General features: G+C 45.8%; 1 protein-coding gene across 1 annotated transcript in view; it reads left to right on the forward strand.

The window, feature by feature from the left end:
- trpc6b (transient receptor potential cation channel, subfamily C, member 6b) overlaps positions 1-16,294 on the forward strand; it is a 43,129-nt gene that overhangs the window by 20,589 nt on the left and 6,246 nt on the right. Inside the window, exons 3-7 of the mRNA XM_077248325.1 lie at positions 11,576-11,761; positions 11,956-12,120; positions 12,220-12,436; positions 13,035-13,262; positions 15,815-16,079. Coding sequence (XP_077104440.1) covers positions 11,576-11,761; positions 11,956-12,120; positions 12,220-12,436; positions 13,035-13,262; positions 15,815-16,079 — 1,061 coding nt within the window. The remainder of the gene's footprint in view (positions 1-11,575; positions 11,762-11,955; positions 12,121-12,219; positions 12,437-13,034; positions 13,263-15,814; positions 16,080-16,294) is intronic.

The raw sequence follows: 16,294 nt of genomic DNA on the forward strand, positions 1-16,294 counted from the left end.
CTGGCACAAGAGGTGGGTTAGAGCTACAGTTAGCATCAAGCTACATAACACAATTTAAAAGATTAATATTACACTTTTACTCAATTCACTTTAAACCACCAATGTGTGTTTGTACTAACTTCCGATTGCCATTTAATATGGATTTTGGTCATATAATGTTGTTTAAATATGTTATATTTAGCATTTTTTATGGAGCTAATCGTTACACCTGCTTACCATGTATACTGTAAACGTTCCTTATTCAAATGAATATACCCCAAATCTCACGAAAATCCAGAAATGGAGTACTCAAGTCACATGTCTTGACGCAAGTCTGATTCGAGTGGCAACTTTAAGGACTTGAGACTTGCTTGACTAAATTAAGAAAATTACTTGATTTAACTTTGACTTGTGATCCAATGACTCGAGACTTGAACTGTATGATTTGAGAATGACTTTATATCATTTTTTATATAAATCATCGCAACATCAATTGATGAACAAAATTAAAGCAACTGCGCGATCGCGTGACGCTGCACAACCACAGAAAAAAAAATACAGCGCAGTGAGTACGCTAAATACAAAAACATCTCCTAGCATTGTTTCTTTTTGAATATAAACACTTTGAAATTGACCATATTCATAAAAGGAGATTTGATGTATGCATAATAACTGGAAAGGGATATCGGACAAGACCATCACAACTTCGAACTTCATTCACTACCTCAAAAAATAAGCTATGGCTTGTTTAACCTGTTTGTTATAGTTAATTTGTCTAACGTTAAATCCAGAGAGAATAGTGGTCAAAACAGCATGCCTCTTTATACAAAATTATGTTTTCAAGTGTAGCTTAAGGCTGTCAATTGATTCAAATGAGAATTAATGATGGCATATGTTTTGTATATAACGTGCTAAATTCACAGACATTTGCCACAGTTTCTTTCAAATCATAGAGCTTTAATGCCATATGTGTCACTCTTTCCAATAACAAAAAACCAGCATAAAAAACTGTTAATGATATTTTGTCGGGTTTTATGTTTCTCTTGAAGCAGGGTCAGACATTATCAGCAAAATACCAGCAGAGTTATTAGAATGCACCCAAAATTCAAGATATGGTGGAAAAAATGACCCTAGTATGAGTTATTTTTATATTTATAACATATGATATTAAACAATATTTCCAGAATATTGACGCGATTGCAAATGTGATAATGATTATATACAACAGTTTAGTAAACAAAGAGTGAATATTGTGATGACATTTTATACATATTATTGTCAATATTCTCTGTTTTTGCTCTATTTCTCCAACGTCAATAGTTCAAAACAAGCCACAGAAAAAGTGTTGAGTTGCGCGTATGTGAATGAATCCGGAGTTTTCTGATTCAGTGACCCAGTTGTTTAGTTCCAGAATGAATTTGCCGTTTAGAATTTTAACAAATCATTTGAATGAATGCTTCTGTGACTCGTTCATTAAGACTACATTTGCCACCACTTACTGTTATGTAATAAAAATAATTTATTATTTTTTAGCATCTCATTTTTTTATATTTAAATCATTAAAGGGCTCCTATTATGCTCATTTACAGGTTCATAATTTTGTTCAGTGGGTCTAATAGAATTGGTTAACATGAATTAATGTTAAAAAAATTAATTTTTTCTGCATCCTGGAGTCCGTGACGGGAAGGCGGACTGGGTGCAGATGGACGGACTCCAGGATGGTCCAGGCGGCCATGGCGGAGCAGACTGGTCAGGGGGCCATGGCAGAGTAGGAGACCACCCCTCGGGCGGCCAGGGCGGAGCAGGACGTGCAGGCGGCCAGGGCGGAGCAGGGCGTGCAGGTGGCCAGGGCAGAGCATGACGTGCAGGCGGCCAGGGCGGAGCAGGCGGCCAGGGCGGAGCAGGACGAGCAGGTGGCCATGCCGGTGAAGACCCTTTTGGCGGCCGAGGCAGTGAAGACCCTTCGGGCGGCCGTGGCGGAAAAGACCCTTCGGGTGGCCACGGCGGTGAGGACCCTTCGGGTGGCCATGGCGGTGAGGACCCTTCGCGAGGGCCTACTACCCCCCCAAGAAAAAATACTTGGGTGAGTGACAGTCTCAAGACAATGTTCTGGGCCGGACGGAACCAGCGGTGAAGGAGTCTCTGGGCTGGCTGGAACCAGTGGTGAAGAAGTGTCTGGACTGGGCAGCGCCAGCGGTGAAAAAGTCCCTTGGCTGGACGGCGCCAGCGGTGAAAAAGTCTCTGGACTGGACGGCGTCAGCGACGAAGGTTCTGGGCTGATCGGCGTCAGTGGCGAGGGCTCTGGGCTGGATGGGACCAGCGGCGAGGGATCTGTGCTGGACGGGACCAGCGGCGAGGGATCTGTGCTGGACGGGACCAGCGGCGAGGGATCTGTGCTGGACGCGACCAGCGGCGAGGGATCTGTGCTGGACGCGACCAGCGGCGAGGGATCTGTGCTGGACGGGACTAGCGACGAGAGAACAGTGCTGGACGGGACCAGCGGCGAGGGATCAGTGCTGGACGGAACCAGCGGCGAGGGATCTGTGCTGGACGCGACCAGCGGCGCGGGATCTGTGCTGGACGGGACCAGCGACGAGAGAACAGTGTTGGACGGGACCAGTGGCGAGGGATCAGTGCTGGACGGAACCAGCGGCCAGGGATCAGTGCTGGACGGAACCAGCGCGAGGGATCTGTGCTGGACGGGACCAGCGGTGAAGGCTCTGTGCTGGACGGGACCAACGGTGAAGGCTCTGTGCTGGACGGGACCAGCGGTGAAGGCTCTGTGCTGGACGGGACTAGCGACGAGAGAACAGTGCTGGACGGGACCAGCGGCGAGGGATCAGTGCTGGACGGAACCAGCGGCGAGGGATCTGTGCTCGACGGGACCAGCGGTGAAGGCTCTGTGCTGGACGGGACCAGCGGTGAAGGCTCTGTGCTGGACGGGACCAGCGGTGAAGAAGACTCTGTGCTGGACGGGACCAGCGGAGAAGGCGGCTCTGTGCTGGACTGGAGCAGCGGAGAAGGCGGCTCTGTGCTGGACGGGACCAGCGGGGAAGGCTCTGTGCTGGACGGGACCAGCGGTGAAGGCTCTGCAAACTTGGTTGGCGACAAGGGCTCGGGCAAGACGTGGAGATCAAGGTCCAGACTGCCAAGAAGATCAGGCAGGGCGGGGTGCTCAGGCATGACGTGACGATCTCTTGGGGCTGACTGTGTCCCGGATCGAGGCCCGACACTCTCCAGACACAGGATGACAGTCGCTCTCCAGTCCAGTCCAGTGGTGTCAGGGAGGTCTATACGCTGGTTGAAAGTGGCCCGGATCCGGAACAAAGTACACAGTCTCTCATCGTCGACGTCGCTTTGGGCATCAAGATGGCAGAAGCCTAGAGAAAATGCTAGGAGATCTTGGCTCTCCTGGGCCAGGACGATAATTTTCACTCCGTCGTCCATTTAGGGCGGTCCGTTCTTCTGTCAGGGTTATGCAGGCTGAAGATGACGAGGAAGGCTGAAGGTTCCAATCCAAAGTGTTTTATTTAACAAGTACTCAGATATATAGCAGGTCACACAACAACGTTACACAGACGAGAACGGACAAGGACTGATTGAACAAAGGAAACTAAATACAAGTACTAATGAACATTAACGAGGTGAAGACAGGTGACACAGATGATGAAGACGATGAACAGGTGGGTGATTGAGGGAGTGAGTTCAGGTGTGGAGACAAGGAGGATTCTGGGGAGTGAAGTGAAGACGAAGACAGACTGGTGCAGACGAGGACTGTGAAAGTTGCAGCACCTTTTTTCAGCCTCTGTCTGAACGGTCTGTTTTAGTTTCGGTTTCTTCAAAAGATGCCTTTCTAAAAACCAAGTTCTCTTACGAGAGGTTCTCTCGTATTGCGTAAGTTTAGCTTACGCTACGGGAAAGATTCATCTTCTCGAGATACTGAAGCCAAAAAATTATCCTTAATTTTGTATTCCTTGTCAACGCAGTGCAGCAGCTAGCAGACCTAGAGCAGGCCATCTCGCGTGCTCATTGGCTGCCCTGCGGGCAACTGCTGCAGCCTACCAGTGAGCCCGGCGTGACGTCACGCCCAATGAAGGGCGCCCGCGCCTTCATAGCGTCACAGCCCGCCAGAATGGGCGTGGCTTAGCGTATAACACTAGGGGCTGTAGGCTGAATTCCCTGATTTTCGTCTCTTCAGCGAGCTCTTCGCATCGCTGGATCTGAGAGAAGCCACCGCCGCCGTCGAACAGCGGACAGCCAGCTTAGGAGAGCGCTGAGGAAGCCGGCCGTCTTCGCCACCTTCAGCCATCCGTGCGAGCTACGCTATCCGGCGACGTATCCTTTACCTTGCTAAAACCTATTCTAAAACCTATTCTAAAAGAGCAGCGAGTGTCTTTTTTAAGACGCCTCGCACTTCCGGCTGTGAAGCGCTTCCGCTGTCGACCCTGCGGGCTCGACTCGAAGCCTTCAACACCCCCCGCCTCTCCTCACCGACGCGCAGCTGCCGCTCACGAGCCTCACTGCCGTCGCATCTGAGAATGAGGCCGAGGGACACGTACGAGCACGCGGCTAGCTCTCTTTACGTTACAAGAGAGCTACCCCGCCTTCGTGTCCCCGTTCGCGCGTCATGCAGAGCCCTCTCGAGCTCTCTGCATGACCCAGACGGGCATCATCTGTGTTACATGTAGGTCCCGTGCCCACTACTCGTGCGCGCGCCCTCGTACAAACACTGTTCCAGTTCTGCTCGACCACCGAGCACGCGGCTAGCTATCTTTACGTTACAAGAGAGCTACCCCGCCCTCGCGTCCCTGTTTGCGCGTCATGCAGAGCCCTCTCGAGCTCTCTGCATGACCCGGACGGGCTTGCGCGCCGCCGTCGAAATGTCTTGCCATGTCAGTCCCCTTAGATAAGGCTACTGCAGTGGTGTATTTGGCAGCCAACGAGCCGGTAATGCAACCCGCTCGCCTGCACACATCCGCCGTTCTCGCGGCGACCCAGAGAAATCTCAAGTGAGTATAATGTCAGATTAAGAATGTAAGTTAAGTGCCCGCTCACGAGCGCTCACGCTTACTAACAGACACATCGCCTCCGAAAAGGCGTGCGTGTTTGAGTTTATTCCCTGTCAGTCCCCTTCAAACAGGCTACTGCAGTGGTTCAATTAGCAGCCAACGAGCCGGTCTGTTGACCCTCTCGCCTGCACACAAACGCCGTTTTCACGGCGACCCAGAAAAATCTCAAATTGAGTAAAATGTCTGGTCCGGCTCATGCCGTCGGTGTTGTAAGTGTAATGAAAGTGCCCACGCCCCAGTGTTCACCACTACACATAAGCACTCCGAACCTCGCAGAGCACAATCTCATGAAGCGCAGAAAAACCGCTCGAGTGTTGAATGTAAGAAATGTGTCCACAAGTCTGTGCCCACTATCTGCCCGCTCTGTTACACGATCAAGAAAGCAGGTTATGAATGTAAGTCTCGTGCCCGCCTGAGTGCGTTCACGCTTGCTAACACTAACCTCCCCCCGGGCTGCGCCTGTGCGTTTAAGTGTTATCACAAAACGCAGGGCATTAATAAAACGCTCCCCATCCATTATGATCGGGGTATCAAATACACTTGTAAGTCTCGTGCCCGCGCACACGCGCTCACGCTTACAGGAAGCTTTCCCGCCCGGAGCGCTGCTCGCGCGTCAAAAAATGACAAAAGACTGTTCCCCATCCCTTATGATTGGGACATCTCACATAAATCAGCCGGTTTCGGCTTTTCAGCGAGCAGCCATTGCCCAGAACCGAGAGCGCGCGCACCGCGCTTTCGGCTCCGGTTCAGTTTCACAAGCCCGCAAATGGCGATTTCCCCCCTAGCGGCTCACATAGCTGCGTGGGAAACTATCCCAGGGATTTCAGAATGGGTGTTGAGCACAATAAAGCAGGGCTATACACTTCAATTCATTCGCCGTCCCCCGCGCTTTCAAGCCCGGACCGCGACGATTGTGAATGCGTAAGTAGCACACCTACTTCACGCAGAAATAGCAAAGCTGCTGTGCAAAGGGGCTATAGAAAAGGTACCGCCTTCTCTGAGCGAGTCAGGCTTTTACAGCCGATATTTTTCTCGTACCCAAGAAGGACGGAGCCTTCAGACCTATCCTAGATCTGAGATATTTGAACTAAGTGCTTGCGAAAAGACCGTTCAAAATGCTTACGACCAGGAAAATCCTCACGCACGTTCGCCCGAGGGACTGGTTATTTCTCTAAATCTGAAGGATGCCTATTTTCAGATTCAAATAGTACCCTGTCACAGGCAATTTTTGAGATTCGCCTTCGACGGTCAGGTATATCATTACACCGTCCTGCCGTTCGGCCTGTCCCTGGCGCCCTGTACATTTACGAAGTGCATGGACGCGGCGCTCGCCCCCCTGAGAAGTCAGGGGCTGCGAATAATGAACTATCTGGACGATTGGCTGATATTGGCACAGTCAGAGACAGAACTGCTATCTCACAGAACAGTGCTTCTCAGTCATCTGGAAAGCTTGGGTCTCACGATCAACTGGACCAAGAGCTCATTACTGCCCAGCCAGTCAATTTCCTTTTAGGAATAGCACTGGACTCGGTGACCATGACGGCTCGTTTATCGACACAGCGCGCGCGCCGTGTTCGCCACCTAGCCGCATTTTTCCAGAAGGGCAGCTTTCTCCCTTTGAAAACATTTCAAAGGATGTTGGGCTGTATGGCATCAGCTGCAGCGGTGCTCCAGCTGGGCCTACTGCGCATGCGTCCGCTCCAACGCTGGTTGAATGCTCGCGTGTCCCGCCGGGTGTCTGGCGGCCAGAAAATCAGAGTGACTCAGGCCTGCATAGCAGCTCTGCAGCCCTGGTTAGTGGCCGACTGGTACCAGCAGGGAGTAATGATGGGAACCATCTCTTATCGTAAAGTCATCTCGTCAGATGCGTCCAACTCGGGTTGGGGCGCACTGTTCGAGGGCAGACCGGCCTTTGGCCAGTGGTCAGACCAGGAGAAGGGTTTTCACATAAACTGTCTGGAAATGATAGCGGTCGAGAACGCGCTGAAGTGCTTCCTCCCGTTCATACAGGACCAGCATGTTCTTGTCCGCTCGGACAACATGTCTGTGGTATCCTATGTAAACCGTCAGGGCGGTGTCAGATCCAGAAATCTCTGCAATCTGACGGAACGCCTCCTTATTTGGTCTCCGATGCACCTGCGCTCGCTGAGGGCGGCGCATGTGCCTGGCCATTTGAACGACGGCCCAGACAAACTGTCCAGGGACAACGTTCCCCCAGGGGAATGATCCCTGCACCCCAAACGGTCCAGAAACTGTGGCGCCTATTCGGCAGAGCGGAAGTCGACCTATTTGTGTCAAAAGACAACGCTCAATGCCCGACGGTCTGTTCGAAGGATGAGGATGCGCTGGCCCAGGTTTGGCCCAGCCTCCCGCTATATGCTTTCCCTCCGGTCTATCTGTTGCCACAGGTGATCAAGAGAATCAGGGAAACGCGCCACTCGGTGCTCCTCATAGCCCCGCGTTGGGAGAATCAGATTTGGTTCCCGGAACTAGCAGGGCTGTCACATACAGCTCCGTGGCCGAATCCGGTGAGGGCAGATCTCCTCTCTCAGGCTCGCGGCACGATCTGGCATCCCAATCCAGAGCGCTGGTCTCTGCATTTATGGTTGATCAACGGGTACTCGTTGCCCTGCCAGAAGGAGTGATGAACACGATCACGCAGTCTAAAGCCCCTTCCATGAGAAGGCTCTACGCGTCTAAATGGTCGGTGTTCTCTGGATGGTGCACCGACAGAGATCTGGAACCGCGGACATGCGGGGTGGCGCATCTGCTCACCTTCCTACAAGAGCTGTTGGATAAGGGAAGTTCCCCATCCACGCTCAATGTATACGTGGCGGCCGTGGCAGCGTTCGCAGAATCGACGCACGGCCAGTCATTGGTAAGACACGAGTTGGCCATCCGCTTCCTTAGAGGAGCTAGAAGGATGAATCCGCCGCGCCCCCCGTCGGTTCCCATGTGGGATCTTTCATTGGTCCTCGAGGCCCTGAAAGCTTTTCCATTTGAACCACTAGACACCGTGGGGTTGAAATATCTATCACTGAAAACCGTCTTTCTGACTGCACTGTCATCAGTAAAACGTGTAGGGGACCTGCATGTGCTGTCTGTCAGCGCGTCGTGTCTTGAGTTCGGACCGAATGACTCTAAAGTCATCCTCAGACCTAGACATGGCTATGTCCCTAAAGTGATGGGCACTCCATTCAGAGCGCAAGTTATTTCGTTGTCAGCTCTCCCAGCATCTGACAGCGAAGGTGATGTGAATCTCCTCTGCCCTGTCAGAGCGCTGAGGTTTTACATTACGCGCTCCGCCTCCTTCAGGCGTACGGAACAGCTTTTTGTTTCGTTGGTGGGCGCACCAAGGGTCTCGCCTCCTCGAAACAGAGCCTGTCCAGATGGATAGTAGACGCTATAGCGGCCGCTTACGCGTCAAAAGGTCTGCAATGCCCTCTGGGCATCAGGGCTCATTCCACGAGAGGCGTGGCCTCTTCGTGGGCATGGTCCAGTGGAATTTCTATCCATGACATATGTGTAGCGGCGGGCTGGAGCTCCCCGTCTACCTTTGTCAGGTTTTATAACCTAGAAGTTCCTGCTTTGCAGGCTAAACTGTTGTCAGTCTGAAGGAGATGTGTATTCTGCCCAGATCTCCTGCTCAGATCACTCTCACATGACTCAGCTCTCCTGGTTGAGCTGCACGAAGTAGGGTATGTGCCATGTGCCTATACAGACCGGCGCGCTGCTCTGTATTCCCTATGTGTGCTTATGTACAAGTGATGGCCCGCGTGGCTGGCCACCTTATTTTTTCCACTTATGGGGTTCCCCTGAAAGCTCGGGGTCTCATGTGGATGCTTGGCGCGCACGGCGTTGACAAAGTGTTCCCGTAGCGTAAGCTAAACTTACGCAATACGAGAGAACCTCTCGTAAGAGAACGATACTCGGTTACTAACGTAACCTCGGTTCTCTCTAGAGAGGGAACGAGTATTGCGTAACCGGCCGTGCTCGCGCCACGAGCGACTTCGCTTCAGTCGACGAAAACCAGGGAATTCAGCCTACAGCCCCTAGTGTTATACGCTAAGCCACGCCCATTCTGGCGGGCTGTGACGCTATGAAGGCGCGGGCGCCCTTCATTGGGCGTGACGTCACGCCGGGCTCACTGGTAGGCTGCAGCAGTTGCCCGCAGGGCAGCCAATGAGCACGCGAGATGGCCTGCTCTAGGTCTGCTAGCTGCTGCACTGCGTTGACAAGGAATACAAAATTAAGGATAATTTTTTGGCTTCAGTATCTCGAGAAGATGAATCTTTCCCGTAGCGTAAGCTAAACTTACGCAATACTCGTTCCCTCTCTAGAGAGAACCGAGGTTACGTTAGTAACCGAGTATCGTTTTCTCTGATTGGTCAGCCAGCCCCCATCTGTGGTGATTAGTCTACCGCTTTGGAAATGTAACTTCCCTTACCATAACCATCGAGTCCCAAGTCTTCCTGAGGTCCTGTAAATACGACTGTAATTACATTATTAGTTTGAGCCAAGTCCGATAATGACAGTTCCAAAGCACCTTCGCAAGCACAACTTAAGCAGAACATTTGAAAGTGGATTTTTTTTAAAATTTGATACATCTCTTACATTTCAGTTGTAGCTCATGTATCTTCATCATGGTAAAAACTGTATGTCCGTTAACAAACTGCATTGAAATGCATTGTTCAGGATGCAGTCGTTAGAAAAATAGTGAGAACACAACAAAAGGTTGTAGTTGTACGGAATAGTGTTAAAAATGAATTTAAAACATTGATATTTCAATTCCTCTGCCTTTGGAAGTCCAGGTAATTGTTGTTTCCTCGACATGACATTAACTCTTCCCAGCCTTATAAATACCTTTTGTAAATGTGTTACATGGTGATGTAGCCATGTCATGGAAATAATGGCAGGACTACAGACAAGGCATTCCAGTGTAGCGTTTTTTGTTGGAGTGATTTACTTTGGATTTGTAACTTTGCAGTTTACATGCACAAACAGCTACCTGTATATCAATCACTGAATGAAAGGTAAAATAAAAAAAGCATATGTCCGCTTTAAATTATGGAACATGGAAGAATAGGATATTTCCCAACGTTTCTATAGCTTATATGTCATTGTCAACACAGTAAAGAAGAATGGGTGTGTCCAAACATGTAATTGGGTATTATCAATAGATAGGTATATTGATATATTATCAATATCAGACAGGAAGTATATTAGAAAAAAGACAAGCAACAAATGGGTTTAAGAAATATGATTATTTAAACTTTTTATGAAAAGAGTGCATATGGATGTGGGAGTGCAGTCTTGCCTGGTAGTTAGAGAGTTAGCAGCCTTTGCCATAGAGTGGGTGGATTTGCTCTTCTTGCTTATATTATTATTGATGGGTGTAAGGTTTTGTATGCAGATTCAGTCTTAAACAGATGGTAAGCCTGCTCTCTAAAAAGAAATGAAAAGCATATTATCTGCTATGACATGTGCAGAATCACTTGCCAGTTGCATTCAATTTCCAAGCATTAAGGATATCATAGGTGGCAACCTCTTGCTGTGACAATAATTCTGGCATGAAATGTTTTTGTAACACTGCAATAACTTTCATGAAGTCAATTAAGTGAGTGGTACTCGACCAGGCTGCTGCTGGTGGTGTGGGGGATATTTTCTTGGCACAGTTTGGGCCCCTTAGTACCAATTGAGCATCGTTTAAACGTCACAGCCTACCTGAGTATTGTTGCTGAACATGTCCATCTCTTAATGACCACAGTATACCATCTTCTGGTGGCTACTTCCAGTAGGATAACTTGCCATGTCACAAAGCTCAAATCATCTCAAAATTGTTTCTTGAACAATGAGTTCATTATACTCAAATTACCTCCAAATTCACCAGATCTCAATCCAGTAGAGCACCTTTGGGATTTGGTGGGATGGGAGATTCACATCATGGATGTGCAAATCTGCAGCAATTGCGTGATGCTATCATGTACAAATGGAGCAAAATCTCTGAGGAATGTTTCCAATACCTTGTTGAATCTGTGCCACAAAGAATTAAGGCAGTTCTGAAGGCAAAGGAGGGTCCAACGCCTTTTGGGTAATAAAATGGACGGTGATGTTATATTGTGACTACAAATTAATAACTCATTCCCTCTTTTTAGTTAAATCATGGCCACATTGTAATAATTGTTCCCTTTAAGCTGCTCAGTTCAATCAAAACAAAAATTTGTTTAATTTAGACATGATTTGCTGAAAAGAGGGAACAAATTCAAGTCACGGGAATTAATTCTTAATTCATGGCCATTATATATATATATATATATATATATATATATATATATATATATATATATATATATATATATATATATATATTGTTTTTTGTCATTTGTGGGGCTGCGTAGAAATTTACTTGAAAAAATGCATTCACATTTTATTTTAAAGTATGTTTAGGGTCAAATGGTGTAATTTTTATCATACTTGTGTGTGTGTGTGTATATTTTCAACAGATCTATGCTAATTTCCATTCACAGAATGATTATAAGAAGCTGTCTATGCAATGTAAGGATTTTGTAGTTGGACTTCTGGATCTGTGTCGGAATACAGAGGAGGTGGAAGCCATTTTAAATGGAAACACAGAGACAGGTGGCCACTTTGACAAGAGTGGCAGACCTAATCTAGTTCGATTAAAACTGGCCATCAAATATGAGCTGAAAAAGGTGGGTTTCTCTCGTAACAAACATTAATAATGCAAACAAACTTTTCAGTTAGGGATATAGTTATTAGGCTGATTGATTCATTGAAGTACCCTTCAGTGTTGAAATATATAGGCTTCAACACTGTTGATGATAGGACAGAAATATTAACATATCTGTTTACTGTATCTCTGCCTGCTCTTATGCCTCCCACACAGTTTGTAGCCCATCCAAACTGCCAACAGCAGCTTTTGTCCATATGGTATGAGAACCTGTCTGGGCTCAGGCAGCAGACCACAGCTGTCAAGTTACTTGTGGTTTTGGGGGTGGTGGTTGGACTTCCTATCCTGGCCTTACTGTACTGGATAGCACCTTCAAGCAAGGTCAGGCTGCCTTTAGTAACCAATGTGAATTCAGCTAAGGCATAACAATCATTCAACTATGCAAATTTTATTTGTTTTGTGCAATGTTTTTAATTCTAGTTGGGGAAGATCATACGTGGTCCTTTCCTAAAATTTGTGGCACATGCAGCTTCTTTCACAATCTTTCTTGGCCTTCTCATCATGAACGCTGCTGACCGTTTTGAAGGGACAACTCTCTTACCAAATATGACCATACATGACCACCCCTCCCAATTGTTCCGCATGAAGATCACACCTTTTACTTGGATGGAAATGCTGATCATTTCCTGGGTCGTAGGTCGGACATCTCACTGTGTTACACAACAAATCAAACATTTATTCTAAATCACATCATTCCATAATCTCGCTCACATGACGTTCCAACCTACAGTATATAATTTATTGCAACACAAAAAGAAAAACTTTTGCAGAATGTTCATACTGCTCATATTCTGTATGACAGATGGTGACTAAGTTCCAAAAAGCATCATAAAAGCACTATAAAAGTAGTCTATATGATCAGTGTAAATGGGTTTGGAATGACTTGCGGGTGAGGAAATGATTACACATTAGACATCAAGCTTAAGGAAAGTTCCCCCAGTGATGTACTAAAATAAATCCCAAATGACTGCTGCAAGCACACATCGAATCAGAAGGGACACGACTCTTCAAACTGTCTAATAGCTGTCATATCTGCCTTATCAAAATATATTAAATATATACAGTATATGTAAAAACTATCTGTAAAAGAGATATAGTTCATTTAAAAAAAAATTAAAAAAAAACTTTCACTAGAGACTCAAATCGTTTGCTTAAAAATATCAGACAAGAAATGACTGGGTGCATGAACATTTTTATAATAAAACTAATTACCTCTTTCTTTCTTCCCATTAAAGGAATGATTTGGGCTGAATGTAAAGAGATATGGTATCAGGGTCCTCGGGAATATCTGCTGGAGCCTTGGAATTTGCTGGACTTTGGAATGTTGGCCATTTTTGTGACTTCCTTCATTGCTAGATTTATGGCATTTTGGCATGCAAATGTTGCACAGAGTTACGTCGACAAGCGCTACACAGATCTATCAAACATTACCTTGCCCCTTGAGATAGAATACTATCGTCTTGGTGAGTACTGCTGTCAAGCTTTACTCAAGAAATAATGGTTCTTCCATTTAAAGGGGACCCTTTTGTGCCCCTTTTCTGAGTCTTGATTTTGTTTTTGGTGTCTACTATAATAGGTTTTCATACTTGAATGTAAAAAAAAAAATTTGCACATACTTTACATTATTGCCACATAATAGCACCCCTTTAAAAATCACTTTGCTTTGTTTTGACACTATCACAAGAATGTGGTCTATGGAGGGTAAAAAAATTAAATAAATAATGAGTATGATTTCAACAACATTACTTCAACAGTGCAAAGATATTTTTGCAAAAGATAATTTTTTGTTTGATGCAATGTTGATCATACATAATATTGGATAATAGGATCTATCAAGTAAATAAATGTGATGTGTTTATTTATGCATTTCTTTATTTACATTTTTGTATTTACCACTGATATATTCACTACCAATATGATAATGAGGTGGTGCTGATTGATTACGGAATGTGTATTCAGCTAAACTCTGTACACAAAACATATGGGATTTTCTTTATTATTTGCTTAAAAAATAACTTAAAAATAAACAATACTACTCATATCACAGTAAAGAGAGATAGCATTGTCAATGTTAATTTTTCTTATATGGTACGGGGCGCTATTAATCAACTTCTGAAATAGTACAGAACAAGCATTGCTCATGGACATGTAAGCCAATGCAATAATCAAACATTAACCAGTATTTAAATCAAAACTGCCCCACCTTAATGAATGAAATGTTGACCTATGAAGACTGAAGAGGTATAAGACTGAAGCTTTGGGGGTTTGATGGTGTTCAATCTACTTCATCTATGTTTTGAATCGGTTCCGGATGAAGTCTTTTACAAAATGTGATTTTCTCAGCTTTTTGTTAAAATGTTGCTTTTTTTATTAAACTTACCCACATTTAAAGGGTCATTCCACCGGTGGAGACATGAATATGTATTAAAGTGGGTCATATATGTAGTAGAATAGTATCATAAATTTATAATTTGGGACCTTCTTGACCGATAAAAGGCAGAAAATGACTTTTTAGTGCTTGTGGATTGTAGACAACAATCCCCATAGTGCATTGCAATGCTCAGCTCCGCAGGCCACTCCCACTACTCCGTGCCACAGTAGCTAAGTTAGCATAACTGCAAGAGATTTGTGCCATGAACCTGCCACAAAATGAAAATAAACTTACTTTACAGAAATACGACCATTTGACCCTGTAGTCTTTGGCTGACGTTGGCAGTTGACCTTAGGTATTCTAAAGTAGGTCTCCAGGACGCGCTATCCATATGGGGTGCGAAACTCGGGTGAGCAACAACACACACGTCCGTATCATCCTCCGATTCCGTAATTTCGTCAATTAGAAATTGGCACCGCTGGAATTCTCGACAGCAGACAGACCCTTGTTCTGTGTCCATTGGCGCACAGTGAGAACACAGGCACCACCAATCTGCCGCTGCTCGAGCCATTGCGGGCTCCTCGTCCGCGGCAGGCAGATCGTCTGCATCGGCTGTGGTGGCAGCAGCTTCAGCCACCTCCGGTTCCTCCATAGTCCTCAGCTGCTCGTCGCTATACTGTGGCTCATAAACATCCGTTTCTACCATAACTTCGTAAATATCTAGATCCTCCATAATGCATCAGTCTGCGTATTAAGTACCTTCATCCATATTTTCAAAAAGTTTCTGCCGGTGAAATCAAACGCACTGGCACTGATCTGTGATAGGTCTGTTAGCGCATTAGGTCCAACCCCCTATGGGGGGGTTTGAAAGGGTGGGAACTAGTGCTTGTAGTCTTCACAGAAATCCCCCCCTTATACACTTCCTCCTACAATGACGTAAAATGACGTTTTTTGCGTCATTGTAGGAGGAAGTGAAAAAGGTAAATACAGGATTTCTCTCGTCTCAGGGGAAAATGAACGAGTGTTGCGCGACCATTCAATAATATGACTGGATTTCTTACAATGGAAATCTTAATGCAAATGGGTGGAGTGACCCTTTAAGTCTTGATAAAAATTGCAGGTAGCAATATTTTCTTTTAAGCAGAACATCTGTTCTTTCTTTTAATACATTTAATTTCACGTATTTAATTAACAAAATATTTTGGGGGCCATGAAATTTTTGTGAGAATGGTCAAAAATACTGGCACTGACTGGCAACTTTAAAAAAAATAAAAAAAATAAAAAACACTGGCGGGGAAAGAGTTAAAGGGATAGTCCACCCAAAAATGAAAATTCTGTCATCATTTACTCACCATCAAATTGTTCCAAAACTGTATGAATTTCTATCTTCTGATGAACACATAAGAATATATATAGATATTCAACTTGAGGGTGAGTAAATTATGATAGAATTAGAATTTTTTTGGGAACTATACCTTTAATGAAGTGCAAAACTAACGCAGACAAGTGGGAACATAAATGTAGCAGCTCACACTTTTTCCACCAATGACTTTCCATGTTGAATTCCTTCAGATTGACCATTTGAAAAACCTGTAGAAAAGACCAGATTCTCAGCCTTTACAAGTTTCCTTTTATATATTTCAGCTCGTGTCCACTGGGTTCCTTCAGACCCTCAGCTGATCTCCGAGGGCCTTTATGCCATCGCAGTGGTTCTGAGCTTCTCTCGGATTGCGTACATCCTGCCGGCAAACGAGAGCTTTGGGCCCTTGCAGATCTCTCTGGGCAGGACTGTGAAAGACATATTTAAATTCATGGTGATCTTCATAATGGTGTTTGTGGCCTTCATGATTGGAATGTTTAACCTGTACTCGTACTATCGTGGAGCAAAGCAAAACGGTGCCTTCACAACATAAGCCATGAACATAACTGGTTGATTCACATTAATTCCTTTGATGATTGTTTATCTCTTCCTCTGTAATCATATCACATCCATGTTCTTATTCATTATATAATTACAAAATGCCCAGAGCCTTTGGCAGCAATGCACATGGACATACTGGAAAGTAGGCGTTTGGCAAATTCAATTATCATGACTACCACACCATGACCATGTCCATGTGGACA

The sequence above is a fragment of the Siphateles boraxobius genome, unplaced genomic scaffold (genome assembly GCF_051911475.1).
Source record: "Siphateles boraxobius isolate OS27281-9 unplaced genomic scaffold, OSU_SipBor_1 30, whole genome shotgun sequence".
NCBI classification, from domain to species: domain Eukaryota; kingdom Metazoa; phylum Chordata; class Actinopteri; order Cypriniformes; family Leuciscidae; genus Siphateles; species Siphateles boraxobius.